General features: G+C 39.5%; 2 protein-coding genes across 3 annotated transcripts in view; one reads left to right on the top strand and one right to left on the bottom strand.

Moving 5' to 3' along the window:
• The window catches only part of banp (BTG3 associated nuclear protein), a 35,189-nt gene extending 23,575 nt beyond the window's left edge, over positions 1–11,614 (bottom strand). Inside the window, exons 1-8 of the mRNA XM_084933052.1 lie at positions 11,348–11,614; positions 6,813–6,891; positions 6,523–6,632; positions 6,231–6,430; positions 6,049–6,138; positions 5,712–5,884; positions 4,380–4,619; positions 2,234–2,392 (exon numbers count right to left, since the gene is read on the bottom strand). Coding sequence (XP_084789178.1) covers positions 2,234–2,392; positions 4,380–4,619; positions 5,712–5,884; positions 6,049–6,138; positions 6,231–6,430; positions 6,523–6,632; positions 6,813–6,882 — 1,042 coding nt within the window. The 5' untranslated portion in view covers positions 6,883–6,891; positions 11,348–11,614. The remainder of the gene's footprint in view (positions 1–2,233; positions 2,393–4,379; positions 4,620–5,711; positions 5,885–6,048; positions 6,139–6,230; positions 6,431–6,522; positions 6,633–6,812; positions 6,892–11,347) is intronic.
• A 4,667-nt stretch (positions 11,615–16,281) lies between these two features.
• Positions 16,282–24,436, top strand: fbxo31 (F-box protein 31). Of its 2 annotated transcripts, XM_084933051.1 has the most exons (10): positions 16,282–16,853; positions 18,269–18,340; positions 18,856–18,942; positions 19,343–19,419; positions 19,531–19,698; positions 19,829–19,903; positions 20,023–20,132; positions 20,259–20,412; positions 22,148–22,515; positions 22,938–24,436. In XM_084933051.1, the coding sequence occupies exons 1-10, from the start codon at positions 16,430–16,432 to the stop codon at positions 23,158–23,160; spliced, it is 1,758 nt and encodes a 585-aa protein (XP_084789177.1). In that variant the 5' UTR covers positions 16,282–16,429; the 3' UTR covers positions 23,161–24,436. The 2 variants fall into 2 exon arrangements, with proteins under 2 accessions (XP_084789177.1, XP_084789176.1); XM_084933050.1 differs by lacking the exon at positions 18,856–18,942 and having other exon boundaries at positions 16,295–16,853.
• The last annotated feature ends 91 nt before the right edge of the window (positions 24,437–24,527 follow it).

The raw sequence follows: 24,527 nt of genomic DNA, 5'->3' as shown, positions 1-24,527 counted from the left end.
ATTCTGGGGTGTTTGTGGCTCATAAAGGCGGGACCTGACAACCCACACCTAATTTGTGCTCATGGGTTATTTGGGTTTCCCCTGCAGTCTTACATTTCTCTGGTCAGAGGTGAGAGGTTTTGACTCACAGGGAGGGAAGGACTGCAGGCATTGTGTGCAGATTACAACCATCTGCAGAAACTGCTTTTGGGTTCCGGTCTTGAAATGGCTTTCATGTAGCTGAAAACAACTAGCTAATAAATAGCTAAAATAAGATGAAGCAAGGTACTCTGTGTCTCTGTGGTTGTTGACTGTTTTCACTCCTGCCAAAAAGCAGTTTAAAAAAATATGTGGAAATTGATTTAATTCACCCTTTGCTGCAAATAAGGCTATCTATCCAAAACCATTATAATAATAGTGTTTTTTCAATTCTCAATTTTGGATTCCCAAATTTGCCTACTAATATTTGCTCCTGCAAAACATTGAAGTGGGATTCATGGTCCTATATAGTCATCCGTTTGTATTGCCCTTAACCAGTGCACTCGCTGGTTGATGGCATTGGCTGTTGTGATGGCAACCCCCAAACCACACAGTGGACATGATTTGGAGCAGTCAAGCTGAAGGGGCTATATGAGGCTTCATTAGCCTTTCGGACTCTAACCACTGCCGACAGGTACCGACAGGCCAAGGAGAGTGTGGCTCTGGCAGCAGCTGAAGCAAAAACTTCGGTAAGAGGGGAGTTTGATGAGGCCATGGAACAAGTCTTTCAGTCGGCCTTGAATTGATTCTGGCAAACCATGAGGTGAGTCAAAAGGAGAAAACACTGCTCTATCATTCCCTAGGAAAGTCTATGCCAGCGTACTAGAAAGGAGAGTCCATCCGTTAGTCAAACCTTGGATTCAGGAAGAACAAACCAGTTTTCCTCCTGGTCAAAGAACTCTTTATCCTTTGGAGGATACTGGAGGGTGTAAAGGATGCAAAGGAGTCTATAAGTCTATACGAGTTCTGGGTAGTGAACAAAATAACAAGATCACAGATAAAAGTGACAAAAATAAAAGTTCCCCTAAAGGGTGGCTGGCCCCTTAGCAATAGGGTGAGAAGTTCAGTCACTTTGGACAGACTCAGAGTAAAGTACTCTACACACTGAAAGGATAGATCGAAACTCCAGTAGAGGTGGTTTAGGCATGTGATAAGGATGTCTACTCGCTGGAACACTGGGGTGATTACACCTCTTGGCTGGCCTAGGAAGGCCTTGAATGAACTGGAGGAGATGGCTGGGGAGAAGGAGACTGGGCTTCTCTGCTTAGACTGCTACCCCTGGTTGGATGGATGGATGGATATAGAGATGCACTTTGTGCAGTCCTACAAAAAGTCAACATTGCCTGAATGCAATTACGCTAAGAGTAGGTAAAATGGTGATTAGTTAAAAAGCTGGATTGAACAGAAAAGAGAACGGAAGATTCACTTCCAAGAGAAAGACACACAAGAAAATCACAGATTCGAAAAAACAAAACAAAACAGAGACGATGTCCCCATTATGAGTTTGGACACCGTTACAAAATGTAGCCAAGGACCTGCAAAATGTCTAGCATCTACATATTGCCATTCCAGGAACTTGGTGAAAATCCTGAATATTAGCAGGTGCAATTAATTTCAAACATTTTGAAAATAAGGTAGGTGTGCCCAAATGAACTATTTGATGTGATCTAAATAATAGCAACCATATAAAAAGCTCCAAGCATCATCCAGAATCTGCATGGAGAATGTGCGTGGAACAAGATACAGAGGGTGGGTTTATTACTCACCAAATAAAAATGCATGCATATTTACAGAGAACAACTGGTTTAGTGCATCTGTTGACCCATCCCATCCCATCCTCAAACCAAACGTGACCTCATAGTTTTGCTCAGACATATTGTGGCCATCACCAGTATTTACAAATCGAGATTGTGTGACTGCAGAGCTCTTTTAAAGATGAATCCAGTGGTTTCACTTTCTGCCCCACTGACACTGACAAACAGAAAACTAGTTTTCTAACTGGGCTATAAATAAAAACAAAGAGTGTGCAACAGATGTCTCCTTCTGCTGCAGTTTACTTTTACAATTTTGCCTCTACTTTGATCAGAGAATAATTACAGAAAACTAGCTAAATTTATCTCCACATTAAGACAAATGAACGTGTACCAGTGATGTTAGAAAAATTTATACTTATGTAACAAGCCTCTGGTAAAAAAACAAACAAACTGTACTTTACCTGTGACTGTGTTGCGAGGTGTTCGTTTAGAGAAGCTCTTGACAGCCAGACTCTGACCACGTTGCTTGCGTCTCCAAGCAGTGCGACACTTTGAGTCAATGCTCTGCTTGATCCGGTACCAGTCTGATTCGGTGATGCCAAATTTGTGGAATAAGTGGCCTGTGGGAGCATGAAGAGGTCAATGTTACCTAAGGTTTAAATCAACAACCTAAAATTAGTGAAATATTCCTTACTTCATTTGTCTCGTTCAGTCTCTTTCAGTACTGATGGGAATAAAATATTTTGCTTTTAGCTTTGGTGACTTTCTGTACACTTAAATATTAACACATTCAATTGGTGGCAAGAGCATGAGCAGATTCCTCATTACTTAAGGCTTAATTCTTAACATTTTTAGAAGAATACAGTCATATAGCTTATACTTAAAAAAAAAAAACATTAGGAATTTTTCAGATCCACATCCAAAAAATGGGCGGGGGGGGGGGGGGGTTTAATAAATACCTAAATAAATAAAATCGCACTTGATCCAAAACATGTAATACTGCAGATTCATCCTGCTGAAACTGTGTGCTCGATGTGAACGGCACACCATATTCATACACATTTTACACATCAGGTGTGTAAAAGCCCCTGATTTGCAATTGGTAGTTACTGTGTAGGTACGGTAAATTGTCCTTTCTTTTTTGTTGTTCACCTCTGAATGGGAACCATACATAGAACAAATAATGGCTCATACTTCAGTGACATCACTCTTCCTCATTAGCAAATGAACACACCCTGGAAATCCTCCCTATTTTAGATAACACTTTATATAGCATAGCTCAAAATGACTGAGCAAGTCTATAAACTTCTCAGAGAAGTGTTAACAGAGATCAGGGCAGAGGGTCATTTCCCCAAAGACTTTCGTAGAACGGGAGCCACATATATCGCCCCCTGGCAGCCCAAAGATAGAATGCAGGTTTAAGACACTGGGTTTGGTTTGACTTTTTCATTTTCCCAGAAGCAACATTTACCTTTTACACTCTCTTTGGCCTGAACAAATCTACATGTAACTACACACCCATGCTGTTGAGAGGAAATAGAGTCTGATCGGCCAAACTACAAGGCAGCAAAAAGGCATGATGGTGTGTGCTGTGGGGATACTTCTTTCTTACCTCAGCACAGCTGGCCAGTCATGGTATGACAAGGTTGTGATTGTTGGATCTTTTTTTTTTTTTGCCTTGTCCAGACACTTACAGCAAAAGGTTACCAAGACATCCCCTAGCCAACTGGACAAGGTGTGGGAGGAGGGGATTTCTGACTATTTGACCATCTTACATGCAGTTCACAAAGAATATTAATTCTGCTTATGTCTACTTGCACCAATGGGGGATACAGTGGGTACATCAGAACTCTGGAGCATAGGTTACAGATAACTGAGACCCTTTTAACACTGTAAGAAGGGCCTATAGCTATATAAATAAATACACTACCAGTGTAACCCTGACTCCACTTAATCAAGAATCAAAGAGTTTTTTGCACTGAGAGTGACTCCATTAAGATCTTTCTACCAGACATGTGCTTGTCATTTACAGTCTGGTATGTTCTGAAATGTGTTGCACATTAATGCATGTGTGCAATGATGAATGGATGTTGTTGTAACCCGTCTTGGGAATACAGAGTGCAGTCTATTTTCTGTGTTTTACTCAGTGCTGCTTTGTACGAAATGTGGGACGAAACGTGGAAAGGTCTCAGAGAGTTCATTTATTACTTAAAATCAAAAACTGAAAAAGTCAAACCCTGACAGAGTGAAATTATTAGTATATAAGAAACCATGAGGTAAATAGTAGTTACCAGATGATCTCTGTGCACTTGACAGGGGCTAACTTTACAAACACTCCCAAAGAACATATTCCAAAGCCCATGGTAGCATGAAGCCCTAAACTCCTAATACTTTCTGAAAATGTATCAGGACCAGCAGCCTACAAATAAAATGTTACGGTATCTCTACATGGTTTGGCAACCTTTCCATCAAACTCTGCATGACAAATAGCATGTCAAACAGCTTGTCATGGAAGTATGTTCACTACCAGACCTACCACTGCTCTGTCAAAAACAAATAGTCCCCCAAAAATTACCAGTATTAGATGGTTATGTTATCAAGACTCACAGCGGATGCCGTAGATCATAAGTGGGTCCAGCTGCTTCTTTCCATGTTTGCCCTGCCCAGAGAGATTTGACATGGCCTGGACCTCACGGTGGAATAGGTAGTCCAGCAGCGTCAGCGCCATTTTCTCTGCTGTACGACAGTTTGTGCTGATATGAAGCATATCAGCTGGAGATATTGGACAGCGAACTCGCATCTCTGGGTTGTTCTCATCTCCTAACCAGGTGCCGGCTGGATAATCATCTAAAGAACAGAGGAGGAACGGCTCTTCAAAGAGTTGCACAGATTGAGAAATATTTTACAGCAACAGCCACTGAGATAATTGATATAATACGACAGCACCCCCATGTGGCAGTAAAAAGGAAGTGAGTGAATTTGTGTAAAACTTAGTATAACTGTTATAAAAAAAAAACAGAATATGTGGTTTGGCTGTTTGGTCACAGTGTATGCTAGCTATTAAGTAAACCACATGACCAATGCATTAGGCATATGGTAACATCTAACTTGCTGACTAACAGAATTTTTTATAATGGTAACCCAAAGTTGCAAATGAATGAATAATAGTTTGCCTTTGAAGGTAACCAAGAAATTCAGATCCAATAAAAATTATCCAACCAACAAGCACAACAATGGGACAATGTGGACTTCATTTAAGTTTGCATAGTTAACCATTTTCTCTTGGTTTCAGACAGAAAAACACAGTAACGCAACTGAAGGCATGAATAATGCCTAACAGCATCTGAGGCAGAAAAACAGGGAAATTAATACATCAGCACAGTTTGCCATCTATTTAATATGGAGATTAGCTGAAAGAGTCACGTTAGCCACATTAAACAACTAAAAACTGAACAAAACATTCAAAATCAATTACTGAGAGGTCTAAAAATGTCAGGGGGTAATTTACTGCAACTGACTTTTCCTTAGAGAGTTGACGCAGATGAACATGTTGAACACTGTGTACTTTTAGTGCATAAGTGTTTTTGCTATTAGTGGGATTGCAGACGTGATGCATTGTTGAGGCTTGTTACTGTGAAGTCGCCAAAGATCAGGAAGTCATTTTGAAAGACAAAAAAAAAGGCTGAAAAACCCCTAGCTTTCCCCCCCCGCCACAATCAGTAATGGTAGTGCTCACCATATATGACTGTCACTCTCTACTGTAGAAAAATTGTGATGCAGAAATTTTGAACACATGGCAGAACTAAGTTTGAAAATGAGTAACATGGGTATTAAAAACAACCTATGGCTCTATGTAAGTAATATACTTGTCCTTTTCTAATTTTAAGAAGAAACTAAAGATATGTGCCTTTCTGTGCCTCTTCACCAGCGTGGTCATACCTTCTGCATTGAGCGTGATGAGAGTGACATTTTGGCCTTTCTGTGCATTGCTTGATTGACCACCGTTGGAAACACAATCACTGGCCTCTGAGCCACTCTCCTGTTCCTCTTGACTCTCTTCGGGGCCAGGGACCTTTACTAGGATGGTGTTGTGTCGCCTCCTGGTCACTGTGCTGCAAAGAAACACAATGCATTGACAGATCTTGTTTGGCCAGAATAGGTACACTCAGACTATTAGCTCAACTGAAAAATTGTGATAAGGCAGTAACTTGACATAACTTGTGTGGTGGTGTGTTTGGACAGATATAACATGCAGTATAATAAGTGTGCCACTCACTTGCTAAGCAGGTTCTCCAGAGGAGTGTCTTCTGGACTTGAGGGCTTTGGCGGTTCACTGCTCACAATAACATTTGTTTGTGGGACAACACTGAGAGCAAAACAAATAGTTTTCATTTTCATTGAACTTTTAACCTGCCTGACTGACTGGTGGCCAATATGGCACCAACATTTAGAGCTTACCATCGCACTTTGTTCCAAGTCTGAGTGGCCCCTTGAGGGGATCCTGCAACCATAGGAACCTGAATGGGACTTCTGGCACATGGTGCCATGCTATCTAGTTTGCGTGCAAGGTTTTTGCATGCAGCATCCAGAGACTGTAGCTTTGACTCAATTCCCTCCAGCCGCTGGCTGATTGATCCAGTGAATGATACCAACAAGTTCTGAAAAAAAATTCAAAAGCAAAATTGAGCTCTACCAACTACATATAAATGTATGACCAGTAAACAGTATAGGGTTTATAAAGAGCTGCTACCTTAATAAGAGCGATATCTTGATTGCTATTGTTATTCTCCTGGCCGTTGCTTAATTTCCTTCTTTTCTTCTGAGACCTTTCTTCATCATCTTCATGATTGTCCATCATGTCTGCCATGAATCAAAGGAAAAGACACCCTCAAAACAACACACCAAACCATCCTGTTAGATTTTACTTCAAGAGTGAAGGTGTGCTTCTACACAGGAGAAAAGTACTAACTGTCTGCTTAATCCTAACCTTATATTATAAAAAGAGTCTAATGACCTTTTTTTTTTGCAAAGGAATCTTACCAGTACGATTTTCCTGGTTAAAGTCCTCCACTGTTATTTGCACAATTTCATTCAGTTCTTGTTCAGACATTGTTCACCGCTGAAATGCAGGAAGAACATGTTCAACTTAAAAAGACATTAAAATATTCATTTACTGATATGTTTATATAAATTAAAATATCTTTTTGCTATGTCTGTTTCTCTTTACATATTAGCAGTGGGCAATATGATTGTAGGGAATTTCTGTTTTCTTTGTATTATTGTATAGAATAGAATAGAATAGAATAGAATAGAATAGAATAGAATAGAATAATCCTTAATTGTCATTGTACATGTACATCGAAAATATGGGTGCTCCATGCCAACTGCACAGGAATAAAATATAAATAGTAAGACAACAGGAATAAATAGTAAACAGGAGAAATATACCAATTAGAGGAATATATACAAATATAAGAGAAAGGCACACATTGGAGAACAGAGTGCTTGGAAGTAGTTTAAAGGAATTGGTCTGAGTATAGAGTCCGTATGTGAGTGGCCTGAGTGATGAGAGTTACTCGGATGATGGTTCAGATTGGTGAGGTGTGGGGGGATAGTTTTTGTTAACAGTCTGAATAGTCCAGGGGAAGAAGCTGTTTGTGAATCCGGAGGTGTGGGACCTGATTCAACTGAGGCACGGACCAGAGGGCAGCAGGTCAAACAGGTTTCTCAGTAGTGGCCCCTGCGTACCAAACATCCAGGCAGTAGGAGGGCACGCTCTCCACTGAAGAGTGGTAGAAGGCCAGCAGCAGCTTCTGGTTCAGGTTATTCTGCCTCAGGACACAGAGAAAGTGCAGCCACTCTTGGGCCTTCTTTACCAGGGCATTTGTGTTGTGGTCCAGGTGAGATCAGTGGACATAAAGTGCTGTGAGGCAACTGTTGTTGTGATATGGTACCATTTTAAATAACACTCAATTGAATTGGATTGAAATTTAATTTAATCTCTTCACAAAAACATACAACTTTTTGCAAATGAAACTCTTTAGTGCCATGTAATAGTGCCGTGCAGAGATAAACCACCATAAGGTATATTAAAAAAAATCATGCACAGACACCTGTGGCTGCAGGAAGAATGCTACTGTGTGTGTATTTCCCTTCACTGTAAGCAGCAGTGAAGCTGCCTTTGACATTCTACTCACATTTTTAGGCATAACGACAGCCCTGGGCACCTTCTTCAGTTTGAAGTCTATTTTCTTCTGTTTTGCATGCAAGAGAAGTATCGTGTATTGGATTCTTAAAGTAGCCAAAATGTAGGTAACCACAAAACAGTGGGTGAAGACGATGACCGAGGCCTGCAGCTGCAGCTGCATGCACACTGCTTCCACTAAATACACTAAATAACATGTGTAGCAGAGTGTGAGAAACAATTTAACTAAAGAGGCAGTGTTCTTCTCAAGACTGTTAAAACAGTACTGGAATAAACAACCCACTTTCTAAAGGTTTACGAACTGATGATTAGGTAATAATGCTACATAAATAACAACCATATTCCTTTAGTCTCAAAAGCTGACTTTGTGTTGGCTGCTAAAGAACTACTACCCCTGGCAGAGAAGAAATGCAAAACCCAAAAAAAAAAAAAGATGCATGAAAAACTACCCCGCTGCTTACTTGATTTTGAATTTATAGAGTCAACCACTTGTTTCAGGTCTTACCGAACATACTATAAAGGTCATTTTTTCAAAATGATGATCGAATTTAGAGTAAAACAGACAACAAATCAGGGTATACGTCACAGCATGGCAAGTCTCGGTGATTTGAGCATACAGTGTGCCTCAGCTTTTCAGATCAATCCATCATTTGAAACATTCAGTTACAATTTACTGGCAGTGGTCAACATCCTCAAGTCAAGTATTCATGACAGGATTTCCGAAAAAGTCATTCGTGCCATTTATCTTTTACATGAAGTCTCAAGTTTTCATGACACATACTGTGTTTGTATCTGATGTTCTACAATTTATGCTCAAATACTTGGTTGGGTACGTTTGTGTGTGTGCAGTTAATCATTATTTTTGAAAAAATTAATATAATGTTATTAAAGTATTGACCTTAGCAGTATTCGTGTTGTGTGCACCCCAAGGTGTACTTATGTAATCTCAAAGGTCCTCTTTCATTAAGTGTAGCTTTATATAATAACCACTATGTTATCTATAGTACAACAATAAAGGTTCTCTCCTCCAGTACAAATGTTTGACGTGTTTAGTTAAGTTTTATCTTTTCTTGTCCTCACACAGGAACTCCATATTCTTAAACCAAGTACAACTCTGGGCTGTATAACAAAAGATAGATCTCTACAAAAATGCCTGTGTCCTGAGTAACACTCCAAAGTGGCAGTTACTACGACGGAATATTAAGAGCACATTAAAAGAAAAGCAATACTGTTGATCGTTTTAATAATAAAGTTGTGGAAACGTGGAGATCATCATTGTTGTGTCAAGACAAACTGCCATATTTTCTATACCCTGTACAAAAATCCTTTGTTTAGATGAATTACTGAAACAAATTAATTAGCCCTTCTGTGATACAACATACATCCTCTTCATTGGACAAGAGTGAAACCATCAACAACCTTGCATCTGTCCATTACCAGCCATTTAATTTTGTACAAACCCACTCTTCTTAGTTTGTGTCTTTGTCTATCTGACCAGATGCATCTTTCTGCGGCATCTTTTTGACTTATCACTTTATACTTATCAGGAGATGAGAAATCATATACTTCCTTGTTACTAAAACCGATTCTGAAGTACGGTTTCACTAACCCAGAGACTATGGCAACTGTGGCAGTTTGTTTTGTGTAATCGCCACATATAATTTTTCTCCCCCTTATAATAGTACTTTGACTTTAATCTTAAAATGATCGATAATATTTTTTTCTTAATGTGGTCCTAATACTCATACATACTCATACAGTTAGGGTTACACTTTTAATAAGCTACCTTTACACAACAAATATATGACAAAGTAACTCCCACAAAACTGTCAAATTCAGTAACCCAAGAAAGATCTAGCACTTACACACTCTAAACTAATTTATTTTTGCAAGTTGCAGTAGAGTATTTGCAACTTCTGATCCGTGTATCAGTCCACTTGAATACATGTTATAAGTTGTCCTGTTTTGAGCCTTTATGTATTGCCAAATATTGAAAAAAAATCCTGTATAATTCATCGAATTTTAGCTGCTGCTTTTCATTTGTTGCATTGCTTTGTTTGCCTACTTTCAAGGTTTCCTTAGTCTTTGTGTTATAACTGCACAATTGCTTTAGTGATTTGCCTACATTTTGGAAACAAAATGTTTGAGCTGTAATGCAAATGCTAACACCAACACATTTTTAGCGCAGTTGTGGAACAAATTATTTTAAAAAAAAAATGTATTACTCCAGAAATGCACAGCACCTCAATTAAAATGTGTGAGAGAAGGATCCATCTATTGTAAATACAAGGCTTATATCCTCATAACAGCCACGAATAAACTAACAATCATGTTGTGTGTATGAGAAATGATATCCAGTGTCATGATATCGCAGCTTTGTCTTCCTGAGTCATTTCCTCGTTTCCCAAATAATGGCAAAAAAAAAAAGCATAGATGCATAAGGGAAAATTGCAATAATCAAAGTATGACATTTTTATATGGGCCCGTCTCTACGTGGCTAACAAAAGCATGGATTGCAGCTTAAGAGTAATAGCTTGCGCCATTACTTTACATTTAAAAAATAATAATAAATGTGTGCTTTGTCCTTAAACTTACACAAAGGAAACTTTGTTACTGAAGACACACACCATTTATGTAAGGGGGTTTATTTGAATGCTATGCCCAACATAAAATGAGCGAAAATCAGTTTTAGAGTAGCTCAACTAAATTAAGCCCTATGTAAAACGGTCAGAAATTGCAAAAGCTCCTGGCGCTTTTTTTAAGCAGGCTACCGTTACCTGTGATAGTGGCTAGCTATAAGGAAACGCGGTCGTACACAGCTGTTTCAGACTATTTTCTTTAGACTTTAGCTGCTTAGCCTAGATTACTACAGTTTAGCTTACAAATATAAAGAAATGGCACGGAGCTGGTAAACGTCTACTAGCCAAACTAACGAGCTTTAGATTGGTTAGTTAACTGGGCGGGGGTCTGACGATGCTAAACACAGGCGAATAAACGGAGGAAAACTAACTTGGAGCATCTATTTGTTATGTATCTATGTAATGCGACTAGACATACGGTTCAAAACTACTGTACTTCAGATATTTAATTTATTTTTCATTAGTTAATTAGCGTCAGCAGAATCATAACTAGCAGCTAATGTTAGCTGCCGCTACAAAATCGGATTTGAAAGCTTGCATGCTAACTTAAAGGAGACGCTATTTAAGCTAGCGTGGTAGTTAGCATGCTAGTTGGGCCTAAAGGCCTTTGGAGCGTAATGCAAGATTCGTTTAATGCTGAAGCAATCGCTAAATTAAATGTGATTTTGATGCAGCTTCTCTCCTCATTCTCGCACACAACACATGTACCGTGTAAGATTGGGTTATATTACCGTGTGAATGGTGAATTCTCGTGTTGTTTGTAGAGCTTCCGATAATGGCGTCGTTCCTCGCGAGAGATGAGACCTTGCCTTCGTGTGCTTCACACGGAGGTTTCCTCAACGTTCATTCAAGGGAGCTCAGTCTGCAGGAGACCGCTTGTCACCGCTGTAGACGCCACTCACAGACTGCACGTTTGCTTCTTTTCGAGCTGTTTTATCTGAATCTGAAAAAAGCCGAGTTCCATTAAATTGTACAGTTTATTCGACTACTCATCATGAAACCCCATGAAAATAAAGCACAGTATCTTAATACAGCCTCTGTGGCAAGCACCGAGATTGGATAAAGGGATAACATGTTTGTTTAACTCTGTAATTTTTAAACGTCCACAAAACGTTTCTTACATCCATGGTAATCCAACTCCTCAGGATTGTTTGTTATCTTGATTTAATCATAGTCTTTGTTTGCATCAGTAGATACCTTATAGAGTATATATTACTGTATTTTAGTATTTTGGTTTCCTAGTGATTGGAGTAAATGGGTTTATTTTCCTCTACATTATTTGCCCTTTTATGTAGATGATTCGGCACAAGAAATTAAGCAGGCCACTAACTATTGTTCACAATGTAGATGACTGATGTTTATTTCTGAGACAGATAATTAGCAAAAATGATCAAATACAACAACAAAAACAAAGCAAATTCAGTTGAAACATTACAAAATTCAAGGTCAGCTGAAGCGCAAGTGTATTTTTATCAAGCGTTTTACATTTACTTGTTTGGTCTTCAGTGTACATATAAAGGTGTTTATTATATTCAAATAAACACGTTAACTATAGAGCAAGAATAATACGTGCAAAATGTTGCAGGATAGAGAAGAATAACTTATACAAACAATATATTTTATTTTATATATTAATATCATAGAATATGCCAATATCTAGTATAGAGCATATTGCTTTGCACTAAAATGTAACTCTCTCAACAACTGTGGTGAAGAGGTGGTGAGTGCTACAAGTAAAAGCAGCAAATGACCAGCAGATGGAGCCACTGGCAGGCTCAGTCCATCTTTCAGCTAGGCAGGGATTTGACACACTGTTTTTAGGCATTTTTCTGTTCCACTGGGTAATACAAGAATAAGAAAATGCAGCAGATATTAGGTTATTACAATCACTATATTAAGTGTCTATTAACTCTCCACATAGTAGTGGTTGCACTTTTCATCATTAAGAGCTGTATAGGTAGAGCTAGATAGCATTGTTTAAAAGGACTCAGATCTGCAGATGAGGCTCGAGGTTCAGTTCATAGTACGAATGGTGATGCAGAAGGGCTGTTCCTGGCTGGAATACATGTCTGTAAATAAAAATATTTTTAAAATAACATATTCTTATATGCACACCAGTGTGCTACCATGGGAGAATTTTCTGCCATACATCTCAGAATCAGAATCAGAAAGGGTTTTATTGCCAAATGTTGAGCAGGTTTACAACATTAGGAAATTGCTGCGGTACTTAGTGCAAACATACTGTCATATAACGCTTAAATAGACATAAAAATAAGAATTAAAAGTGCTAAGTAGATAGATATATACATGAGTGCAGGTGGTGATCAGTGCCAAACATGGAATGATGCAGTGAACACAGTGTAAGGTCATGTGTTAGTGGTGGGAACAGTCATATGGTTATTGCTTATGAGTCCAACAGCAGAGGGGAAGAAACTGTTCTTATGGCGAGAGGTTCTGGTGCGAATGGACCGGAGCCTCCTGCCTGAGGGGAGCAGGTCAAACAGACTGTGTCCAGGGTGAGAAGGGTCAGCTGTGATCCGAGCTGCACGCCCCAGTGTCCTGGAGGTGTACAGGTCCTGCAGAGATGGGAGTCTGCAGCCAATCACCTTCTCAGCAGAGCGCACAACACGCTGCAGTCTCTGTTTGTCCCTGATAGTGGCTCCAGCGTACCACACGGTGATGGAGGAGGTGAGGATGGACTCGATGATTGCAGTGTAGAATTGCATCATCGTCCGTGTTGGCAGGTTGAATTTCTTCAGCTGCCTTAGGAAGTACATCCTCTGCTGGGTTTTCTTCATGACGGAGGTGATGGTGGGCTCCCACTTCAGGTCCTGGGTGATGGTGGTACCCAGGAAGCGGAATGAGTCCAAAGAGGTGATGAGAGTGTCAGTCAGGATGATGGAGGGGGAGTGGGGCTGTGTGCTTCCTGAAGTCCACAATAATCTCCACTGTCTTCTGGGCATTCAGCACCAGGTTGTTGTGGCTGCACCAGGACACCAGACGTTCAACCTCCCTCCTGTAGGCAGACTCATCCCCATCTGAGATGAGTCCAATAACGGTGGTGTCATCTGCAAACTTGATTAGCTTGACAGACTGGTGGGTGGAGGTGCAGCAGTTAGTGTACAGGGAGAAGAGCAGAGGAGAAAGAACACAGCCCTGAGGGGAGCCGGTGCTGATGGTCTGGGAGTCCAAGACATTCTTTCCCAGCCTCACTCCGTCAGGAAGTCAGTGATCCACCGGCAGATGGGATCAGGCACATTCATCTGGGAAAGCTTGTCTTGGGGAAAATCTCCTCTGATATGTCTAAAAAATACTTTCCTCATTCAACCTGGTAAGTTTAGATTCATATGCCTAGAAAAAGGTGTCAGTTTCCAGTGGTCATGATGAAAAATATTAGATCTTTCATACTGCATACATGGTTTGCTCATTTCCTTTCCCTTTTCTTATTTTATTGTTAAATGTCTACTGTTTGTTTGTTTGTTATTTAATTTCTGGGTTATTTTATGAATATAATCCTTTGTTTGATTCATTGTTCGGGCCTCCTCGATTTTCCTCATCATGTCCTAGTCCATTTAGAGAATGACATTTCAGATTGTCATCCAGGGTTAGAAAGAGAACAGGAAACAGATTTAGTGTATGAGCAAGTACTTCTTTGTGTTGCACTTGTCTCCAGTGATTACTATTATGAGTGTTGCTGCCAGAATGTTCATTGTTTAGCCTTCATTAAATGTGGAGACACTCACCCATCTTTCTTAGAAAAGACGAGTGTCTTCTCAGCTGTGTCATTTTTTCCCTTTTTTCTTTTTTGGCCTTTCTTGTTTTCGGAGTAATCCTTGGTGGCGATATCTGTTGGGTGTAGGTATTTCAGAGCTCTGGCTGTTGAGGTTTAACCTTTCAAAATGCCTCTAATCCAGCAAGCGTTAGAAGATGGGAACATAAAGCTCAGTTTAGGCAGGATCAGGGAAAGTTTGTAGATTGTGGCCAAAAGGATTAAAATTATACTCGCCTGCATACATCAAGTGGCTAAGTGGCAGATGTCTAGTTAATGGTGTTTTGAATATGGCAGCATCTGAAGGAAGTGTTTGCTGGTATTAGATGAGTCTATATTAGATACAAACTGCAGGAATGATGACTTATGCTGCATTATTCCTAGAAACAAGTGATCAGAAACATCTCAGTCCTTTCTTCTGATTAACCTCGTATTGTGGTTTATCCTTTAGTTTAGCTTTTACTAAATAAATACAGGACTTTTATTGAAACATGTGCTTTCATTCATAGTTTGACCTCCCTGACATCCCTGAAAGTGAATGGCAGAGAATGGCACCAAAAAGGGCACTAGAGATATTATTTTATTAGTAGATATTATCACATGCTGTTCACAATTGTCTTGTTCAGGTATAGATGAAGACAGCATGACCACCAGTGTTAAACATTTTCTACAAGGGCGGCAATGCAGTTGGTTGCTCCCAAGATAGTGTGAGATGAATATCTGCTTTTAAGGTTATTATGAGAATGAGAACCTCTTGAATTCTTGAATTTTTGAGCTTAAGCATACTACAGGACATGAATAGAATAGTAATGATCTTTATTAATAATAATAATAATAATAATAATAATAATAATAATAATAATAATAATAATAATAATAATATGTTAATCTGCCTGTAGCAGACTGGTTCCTGCTATATATTAATGTGAAAAAAGGACAACTATGGAAAACATCCTGACTAAACATTCCCCTTCCACTCAAAAGTGGAAACTGCTTAAGGTGCAAGAAGATTAAAATTTCAGTTTTTGGAATTCAGGGTGGCATTTGATTGGTAAATAATAGAAATTTCTTTTTCCCTGACACAAATGGACGGCTAAATCAAAACTGACACCCCCTGTGTACGATGAAAAGTGCCAGTGAGTGAAAGGAAGGGCAGTCCTTAAATAATGTTTGACAGAAAAATGAGTAAAGGACAAAATAACTCAAAAGGCAATCATTGGCGGGGATATGAAGTGAGCTGGGGAAAAGTGAGAAAAAGAAATAAAAATAGAAATGCTAGTGATTCGAATCTAACTGGACAGAAATAGTTAATTTTGTATCTTTTTCATTCAGGAGTGTGAACAACACATTGTACATAACTGCTTTACATAAACTAACTCACAGAAAATATTGTGTTTTACAAAACAGTAGAATAACAAGCAATCAATGTTAAATTAGCACTAGAAATAGGTCTTGGTTTAGCAATGCCTGTCTTATAAAGATTGCTGTTTGATCCCTAGTTGAGTGCATGTTGCACAGAGAACAAAAACACCTCCCACCTCGACAAATATACAACCTAAAACATAAATGTTAAAATGCAATTATTGGCTATCAGTTTGGATATTATTCTGCAAGGATTCATGCTTATTTTGAATGAAAGCATTTAATAAAGACTAATGTTACTATTTTAAATAACAGTAAACTGATCTTTTAGAGGGTGACTTTCTAAGCTTTTCTCCTAACTTAAACAGGACCACGTCGCTGCAAACTCTGCAGCTGTGTGACACGAGCTGATCCGTGACCTTTAAACCCTGTGGTAGTAAGCGGTTACAGAGAGCATTGTCTTTCAGGCATAGGCAACCCTTATAATCTTGCGTAACTGCAGGAGATACTGCACACTATCGTCGCTTTATGTTCAAAAGCAACAAACTACGCACTGTACGGGAACACTGTGACGTCAGATGAAATGCCTTTGCCCATGCTCGCGAGGACGGGGAAGGATCAGGCACACTGCAGCTGATGGATGTGTTGTAGTGATGTAATGTTGCCTGTTTGGTAACTACGGATGGCTGTTTGTGCCAGGCTCTGCGGAGTTGGTCAGTCTCGGAGGTGCCGAAGGCGACAGAGGCATAACCAGCAGGATCAAGGCAGCGATTCCGACATGGACGAGGAGGAAGAGGAGCGGATCGTGGGCAAAGGGAGATCCGACGCAGGTGCTTGCGGAGGCCCAGAGCGCGGCGTAGCAGCCACTGCAGGGCCGAGTGACGCTTACGAATATGGCAGCGGTCGTGTCAACACAGGGGGCTTTCTGGATCGCACGAGCACGGGACCTCCACACCCCCAGTCCTTAGCGGAATTACCACCGGAGCTTTTAGTGGAAATATTCTCCTTGCTTCCAGGAACAACTCTATCAAATGTTGCCCTCGTTTGCAAGAAATTCAGACAACTCCTCAAGACGGAAACCATCTGGAGAAGGCGATGCATTGAAGGTAAATGTAGCAGCCCTGGACGTTTATTGCAATTTAAACATAGAGCGATAACGTAAGACCGATATATAAAGCTCGGGTCTCTGATCAGAGTGTCCGAGCATTAATTTATGTAACAGCTGATTTCGCGGAAACGAGTTCCCTTAAAAGCATTTCAATTGATCTCTGCGGGAAATATGAAGGAAATTACCCCCACCATATCCCAGCTGCTGGCTGTGTAAGCACGGCTGCTTAAGAATAGACCAAGGCCTGTGACTCTCATTAGGGGCATGTCAGCCATTCTGTCTAGCGGTTTAGACTTTTGATGCAGGCCCTGACCAAGCCCTCTGCGATTATCTTAGGTGACTGCAGATGACAGGGTTCAACAAAGGCGGTTCACTCACAGCCCAGGTAATCATGACGAGCATAAATTGGTAGATCTGAATATTCACTTCCGGGTTTCCCAGCTCATTTTCAGTGTTTTGAAACATGCAACGTGCAAAGTTTAAAAATGAATGGACAATAATAGCCAATTGCAAATGATTAGAAAATTGCAAATTATAAAATAACCCTTTAAATCAGTTGGCTGATTAGGTAAAAAATTAGCCACTTAAACATATTTGTGCAATAAGCATTTATTATTTTCTGTCTTTATTGGGGGGGGGGGGGGATGTGTTACCAATCTATTAACTAGGAAAATGCAATATAGTAGTGCATCAGTAATAGCCAAATTAAGTCTTAGATGAAACATGAGTGTTGGAATTTCAAAACATCAGCGTGTGAGATAACCTTCTAGTCCTGACTTGACACACATTCAGAATACCAGCTGTTTAAACTAGGAGATATTTTCTTAAATGTCTGGCAGAGAATAAACATGTCTGAACAGCATCAAAGACAGTAACATGATGACTTTTGGAAAGCGCTTTATAAGCAAGTCGTCATTTCAGTGGCCCTGAGAGACATTACTTGCTGCTCAATAAGAGCAATTAATATCAGCAACAGATGCCACCACTAGTACTTTTACTACACACATACACACATTCTCTTTTAAGGTCTTACTCTATTTATATCTCTCTTTAGTACAAACAGAATTTAGAAATTAGAGCAATCTCCAAAAGCATTTTCACTTTCTTGTTTTTGGATTTCTGTTGAAACTGTTGCTCATGCTTTTGGCTGAGAATTTGTGCAATTCAGATCTGGTTAGGTCTGTGTCTGATGACTGGGGTTTAACTTTGCCCTATAAAGTCTTTATTTCGCTGATCTCAATTTAAAGGGGAAATGACACCAGGAATATCGGAATTGTTCTCACATCACTGTTTTTTCTCAATTAGATAAATACCAAGGTTATTTATCACATTAATTATAAGTGTGATTATCTTTATAATCAAAGTCATAATCAAACTAAGTTTTGTTTTGTCTTGTTCTTTTTTTCCTTGCAGAGTTTGGCATGAAGGAGGATCTGAGGAAGGTGGAAGCACGAGGAGTGACTAGCCAGGATCTCTATGTTAAACGTTAGTTTCTCAGCTCTCATGTCACATATTCATCCTTCTTTGTCTAAATATAACACAATATAAGACATATAAGAGAAGTAAATACTTTGATAACATAATAAATTCGAACTAAGATAATCTATTTATCGATTTAGTGAAGCAGGTTCATTCCTGCTCATTTAGGTTATTCTGTAAATGGACACTCATATTTTGATGCATTTAATATTTAGTGGTTCAAAAAGGGAAAAACTGACAGTTTTTTTAATATATATATATATGTGTGTGTGTGTGTGTATGTAACTTCTCATGGTATAGGTTTTAAAATGTTGTATATCAGCAGAAATGTGGAGCAACATTTATGGATTTTTTTTAATACCAGCTTCCACCAAACATAGGTAGCAAACTGGCAGGAAAAGCCACTGGGTTTTGGATGAAATGATTTGGCACAGTGCTGCATTCATTAGAGCGCTGCATTTGGACTGAGCCCCCCCCTGGCCCGCAGCTGCTCTACACATGCCTGTGTTGTGCCCGTGCAGGTGTCAACCCACGAGTGAAGTCTGGGCGCTTTATGAAGCTCCTCCCGGACTACGAGCACATGGACTATAGAGACGTGTACACACACTGTATGTACATGGGCCTCTACGTGGAGGCTGCAGCATGATGGGTTACGTGTGGGGTGACTTTTATTGACTTAATCTGCAAGCCACAGTCATAGCAGTGCAATGTAGTCTGCGTTATGGTTATGGTTATTAAAAAAATATCCCCTGAGCTTCTTGTGTGAGTATTGAAAATGAAATGGAAAGACAGGTGTGCTGTGTGTGTTGTTCAGAAACTTGGTTGGCAGGAACACCTTCAGTTTACACATTTCTTCCCTTTGGCTCATAAACAAAAAGTTGAGTGTTTTTTAACATCTACTGGTGTTTGTTTGTTTTTGTCAACCAAACAGTGAGCTAATGTTAAACCTCAAGTGAAGCAGTGCACATAATGATTTGTATGGTGTGTTATTATGCTCTTGTTTTACAGTACTTTACCCATACAGGCATATTTTGGGCCTTTGGCAGCCTGACATTGGCCCTTATGGTGGATTGCTCAATGTTGTGGTAGGTAGTTTTCCTCTTTTGCACAAAACTGCTACATATAGTAAATATTGGTATAAAGGAACATATAATTTAGGTAGTGCAGGTAAATTCTTCAAAATATTTTTCATTCAGGTGGACGGGTTGTTCATCATTGGCTGGATGTATTTGCCACCTCACGACCCCCGCGTGGAGGACCCCATGAGAAGGCGCCCACTCTTCCGGATCCACATGATGGAGAGCAACAAGGCCACTGTGGAGTGCATGTATGGACACAAAGGTCCTCACAAAGGAGACATACAGGTAAGGGTTTACACATTTGAAAAAGCGGAGTGATACTGTCTTTCTTGACACAAATAGATGATGTTAGTTTGAGTTTAATATCTTATCAAAGTATGTAATTCTCTTATGTCTTATATTCTGTTATATTTAGACAGTAAAGAAGGATGAATTTTCAACAAAGTGTAACCAGACTGACCATCACCGCATGCCAGGAGGCAGACAGGAGGTGGGTCAAATACCTTTACTACCTTTACAGTGTATGCTATCTTTTAAAGCCCATGCATGCTGATGATGGTGAAATTCAGGGACTGTTATCAACTTTTTACGATGTGTGTGTCTGTGCAGGAGTTCAGGACATGGTTGGAGGAAGAATGGGGGAGGACACTGGAAGAAATATTTCATGAGCACATGCAGGAGCTAATCCTAATGAAGTTCATTTATACTAGTCAATATGAGTATGCATTTTTTGTATTTATTTTTTGCTTACGTGCATTTTCTCTGTTGTACTTCCATGTTAAAATGATAATGATTGTAATATGCCTAAATAAACCTGTATGCTTTCATCTATTTTCCTATGACAGTAACTGCTTGACATACCGAAGGATCTACCTGCCACCTGCAAAGCCCTCTGATCTGCTGCAGCCAGGCCTTTTCAAAGGCACCTATGGTAGTCATGGCTTGGAGATTGTCATGCTTAGTTTCCATGGAACGTCTGCAAAAGCAACCAAACTCACTGTAAGTAATAATCATTATTAGTGGTTGTACTCATTTTAAATTAAAGTGATTCTTAAATGTGGGCCCTGCTGCTTAAAATCCCTCAGTCTGTTCATGCATTCTTAGAGGAGCAACAAGATATAACATGTTACATCGTGTCTTTTATCTATTTAATGAAAACTAAGCCAAAATTCTGGAAGTGTGTGAAAAATTAAGTGCACACTTAATGCTTTTGTAGCAATTAAGACGGTAAGTAGTAACCACGTGCTGCTAATTAAAAGCACTTGATTAACTGATCACCAGTGAGTGTGAGCAGCAATCTGCAAAGTAAAATAAGCCATTTCCAAACAATTTCAAGTCCATCATTCTACAATAAGAGAGATCATTCAGAAGTTGAAGACAACAAATCTTTGCAGGAGTGGACATCCTAGCAAATTTACCCTAAGATCAGACCCTGCAGTACTTGCAAGTAAAAATTGCAAGAAACCCAAGAGCTACATCTCAGACTCTGCATGCTTTGGTTAGCATGTTAAATGTCAAAATTCATTACAGCACAACTAGAAAATGACTTAACAAGTATGGCTCTGATTCTAAATCTGATTCTGATGGCATGTTTGCAAGGGGTGACAGGAGAATGCCTCTTCTCTCTAAAAAGAACATGGCAGCACAGCTTAGGTCTCCAAAGGATAATTTGAACAAACCACAAGACTTCTGCAACAGTGGGTCTCACTTACTTATATTTGTGTGGAAATGTTTTTGCCATGCGCAAAAAATACTTTCACTCTCATAAGTTCTCACCCTCACCGTCACCTAGGGTCATGAACGTTGGTTAGTGACTGAAAGGATATGAACAGCGGAAATGAGTTTCCTCCGAACAGTGGCTGTGCTTTTCCTTAGTGATAGTATTTTGTTTTCTTTACATCCCTTTTTTGTAATTCTGAGCACTTTGTTTCCGACCAAAAGGCAATATTAATAATAACTATAAGTGTTATTGTTATTATTAGTATCACTAGTAGTAGTGTGCATTTTAAAGACCTTTGTTTAAATTCCTTAGGTGCAGTGCATGGTCAGAGGGACTTCTAAATTTATTCCTAAAGTACCAACAAATTCAGGCACAAAAATTTTCTAAAATCACAGATTTGTGCCTGAAACATTCGTGTGCACAATTTACGCACAGATTTGTGCATGCACACTGTAGTAAATGAGGCTCAATACCCTGTTTGGCCATAATGCACAGCACCAGTTTCAGCAAACACATTCAGCATATCCAGGGTATGAGTTGTCATACATAAGTCATACAGAAGCAATTACTTGAAGTTATTGCTGCTAACATGTGTTTCTGTTGAATCATGGGGTCCACTTATTTTTTCACACGCCACTTCTGTATTTTGGCTAATTTTTTGTTAAATAAATAAGATGCTGTGTAATGATATCATGTGGTATTGTTAATCTGAGATAGTCTTTAAATAACATTCAGACCTGGTTAAGACTAGGTGTTTTTTTGTTTTTTGTTTATATATCTATATTATGGCTAAAGCACTTCTGGATGGATGCAAACTGCATTTCATTGCCTTGTACCTCTGACATGTGCAATGACAATAAAGTCGAATTCTATTCTAATTCTATTGTTTCCCAATTATGTTGTGATACATAAAACCTTAGAACTGAAAATGGGTTTTTCTTTTTCAAGACTGTGGATTTAAATTGCATGTAAATCTACTCATGGTGCATACTCTGATTTTATGGTTTCCTGCAGGGAGATCCCAATGTTCCTGCAGGGCAGCTCACACTGGATGTTAACCTGTGTCGGCCTGTGGTCCTCCCAGACTTGGAGCAACAGTGTAACATTGAGGAGCTGTCACGGCTAGTAATGGGAGTGCATGAGGAAGTACAGAGGGAGCAGGAACAAAAGGAAAATGGCACTTCTGCCACAGGTAGATGTGCAGCTGAAGGGGCCTGTGGTGGTTCCAGCGCAGCAGAGGAGATGGAGTCAGATCACGGTGCTTGTTCAGACAGCTGTGACTCTAGTCACAGTAGCAGATCCAATCCTGAAACACAGCCTTTTGTCTTGCCTATGGGGGTCATGGCTCGCAACGAGGAGTACCCTCGCACCTGCAGAAAATGGTGAGGATTTGGCTAACAGGCTTTTGTTACAGAATTCAAAATAGTTTGAAAGGCATTTACCATAAAGGGCAATGATATTAAGTAATGGTCACAATTAATTCATCAATGAAGGAAAATACTGGTCTTCACTATTGTCTCCAAAAAGTTCATTCTGTTCATCTGGACATAGCGTTTTGTGGGCGAAACGTTTCGTCACTCATCCAAGTGACTTCTTCAGTCGAGACTGAACGCTACGTCCACAAAACGCTACGTCCAGATGAACAGAATCAACTTTTTGGAGATTTACTTTCCTGGATAATTGAGAATGCATCAAGACGTCTTCACTATTGCTTTTAATATCCTGTGCATAGTGTACGTTTATGAACCAGTCAATATATGTAACAAAATGTATTAATCGATAAGGACATGTATCTCTCTTTCAGCTTCTATGGGACAGGCCTGATTGCTGGGCATGGCTTTACAAGTCCGGAGCGCACCCCGGGGCTCTTTGTGCTGTTTGATAAGGACCGGTTTGGTTTCATCTGGCTGGAGTTGAAGTCTTTCAGTCTGTACAGTCGCCTGACGGACAACTTACCTCACGCTCATGCCCCCAACTTGGAGCGATTTGAGGCCATGCTGCGCAACATGCAGTCCTGGACATCCTGATGCACCAAGCTTTAAGTCTCCTCCCACAGTAATAGCCATCATAACAACCATTCTACACAATTACACCTCTGTCTTCTGCTGGCAACGTTACTATCATGATTAACTTAAGAGTTTGAAAGGCATTGGGTGTTACCATCTAACTTTAGCTTGTTCCAATCCAAGCTCTTTGAAAGGCTGCCCGTGTCACCGTTTGTCTTCACCTAACGTATGACCTTAATCCTCCAGTGCAGCATGATAACAGGTCACAAATTTATTTATTCACTGTAGGACAACAAAAAAAACAAAACAAAGGAATGACACCATTTATTATAGATCAAACTGTATGTGCCTCTGATTCTAAATCCATGTCTGTACTTGGCAGCGCTTGAAGAAGACAAAGGTGTCCAATGTATTCTACTATATAATAGTATTATACTGAGTTCAGTGCCCAACATATTAAACTGCATGCTGCATTTATTTACACTCATAACCACTATCTGAACCCGTTTTGTTTTCAATAAAGCAGCATGCCTTTTTTTCCTCTGTTTTTTCCTTTACTTTAGAGACATCCAGGCTTTAGAAAAGACAGCATCTCAGGTGTTTTTCTCTTTGCCCGACATTAGTGATACAAGGACAGACGAGTATTAAGTACAACAAACATGTTTTAAGTTTCATTCATTGTATGGTGTCAAATAGAATTGCTGAATATGTTTTACAAGCGGGCAATTTTCTAACTGTTCACCCGCCGTCTTATCAAACACGGTACATCAACCAGACTTACTATCACCACACCTGAATTATTTAAGATGGAAAAAGGAATTGTAATGTGACAACGATAACAGATACATAATCTGGATTTATTCAAAGTATCAGCATTAGACAGTTTGTGCTTCTGTAACTATGGTATGAAACTGAAGCTTCACTTACCTTTGAAATGTATTGAGTTTGTTGTTCGTTTAATGGCTGACAGCGTTTGCCTGGCTTTATACCTGCAAAGCTATTCCCTACAGGTTTCCCAGTTGTTTTAAATTCTAGACCTAGTAGCTGAACATTATACGATCTAACAGCGCAGTACCAAGTAAGTGTCTGTATGTCTCATTATGGCCTGATGGTGATGCCCAGTAGCTTTCCTACTCCAAGTGCACTTTTCTGGGCAATATATTGAATCATTTGAAAACCACTGGCCAGCACTTTTATATCAGACTGCAGCTTTACTAATATTTGCAAAAAATAGATATCTGCTAAAGTGTTGTTTTGTTTCCTTTTTGTCACTCCATTAAATTCCATCTCAACTTTAGCGTATTTGTTTGATAAGTTATTTTGTGTGAACCCAGCTGTTTGAATAATTTGCTTTTTAAAAGTGTTGCTTTGTACTATTTTAAATGCCA

The sequence above is a fragment of the Perissodus microlepis genome, chromosome 7 (assembly GCF_051167445.1).
Source record: "Perissodus microlepis isolate ML-2025 ecotype Zambia chromosome 7, ASM5116744v1, whole genome shotgun sequence".
NCBI lineage: Eukaryota > Metazoa > Chordata > Actinopteri > Cichliformes > Cichlidae > Perissodus > Perissodus microlepis.
Note: the sequence above shows the minus strand (reverse complement) of the source record. Positions and strands in the feature narration are given on the sequence as shown.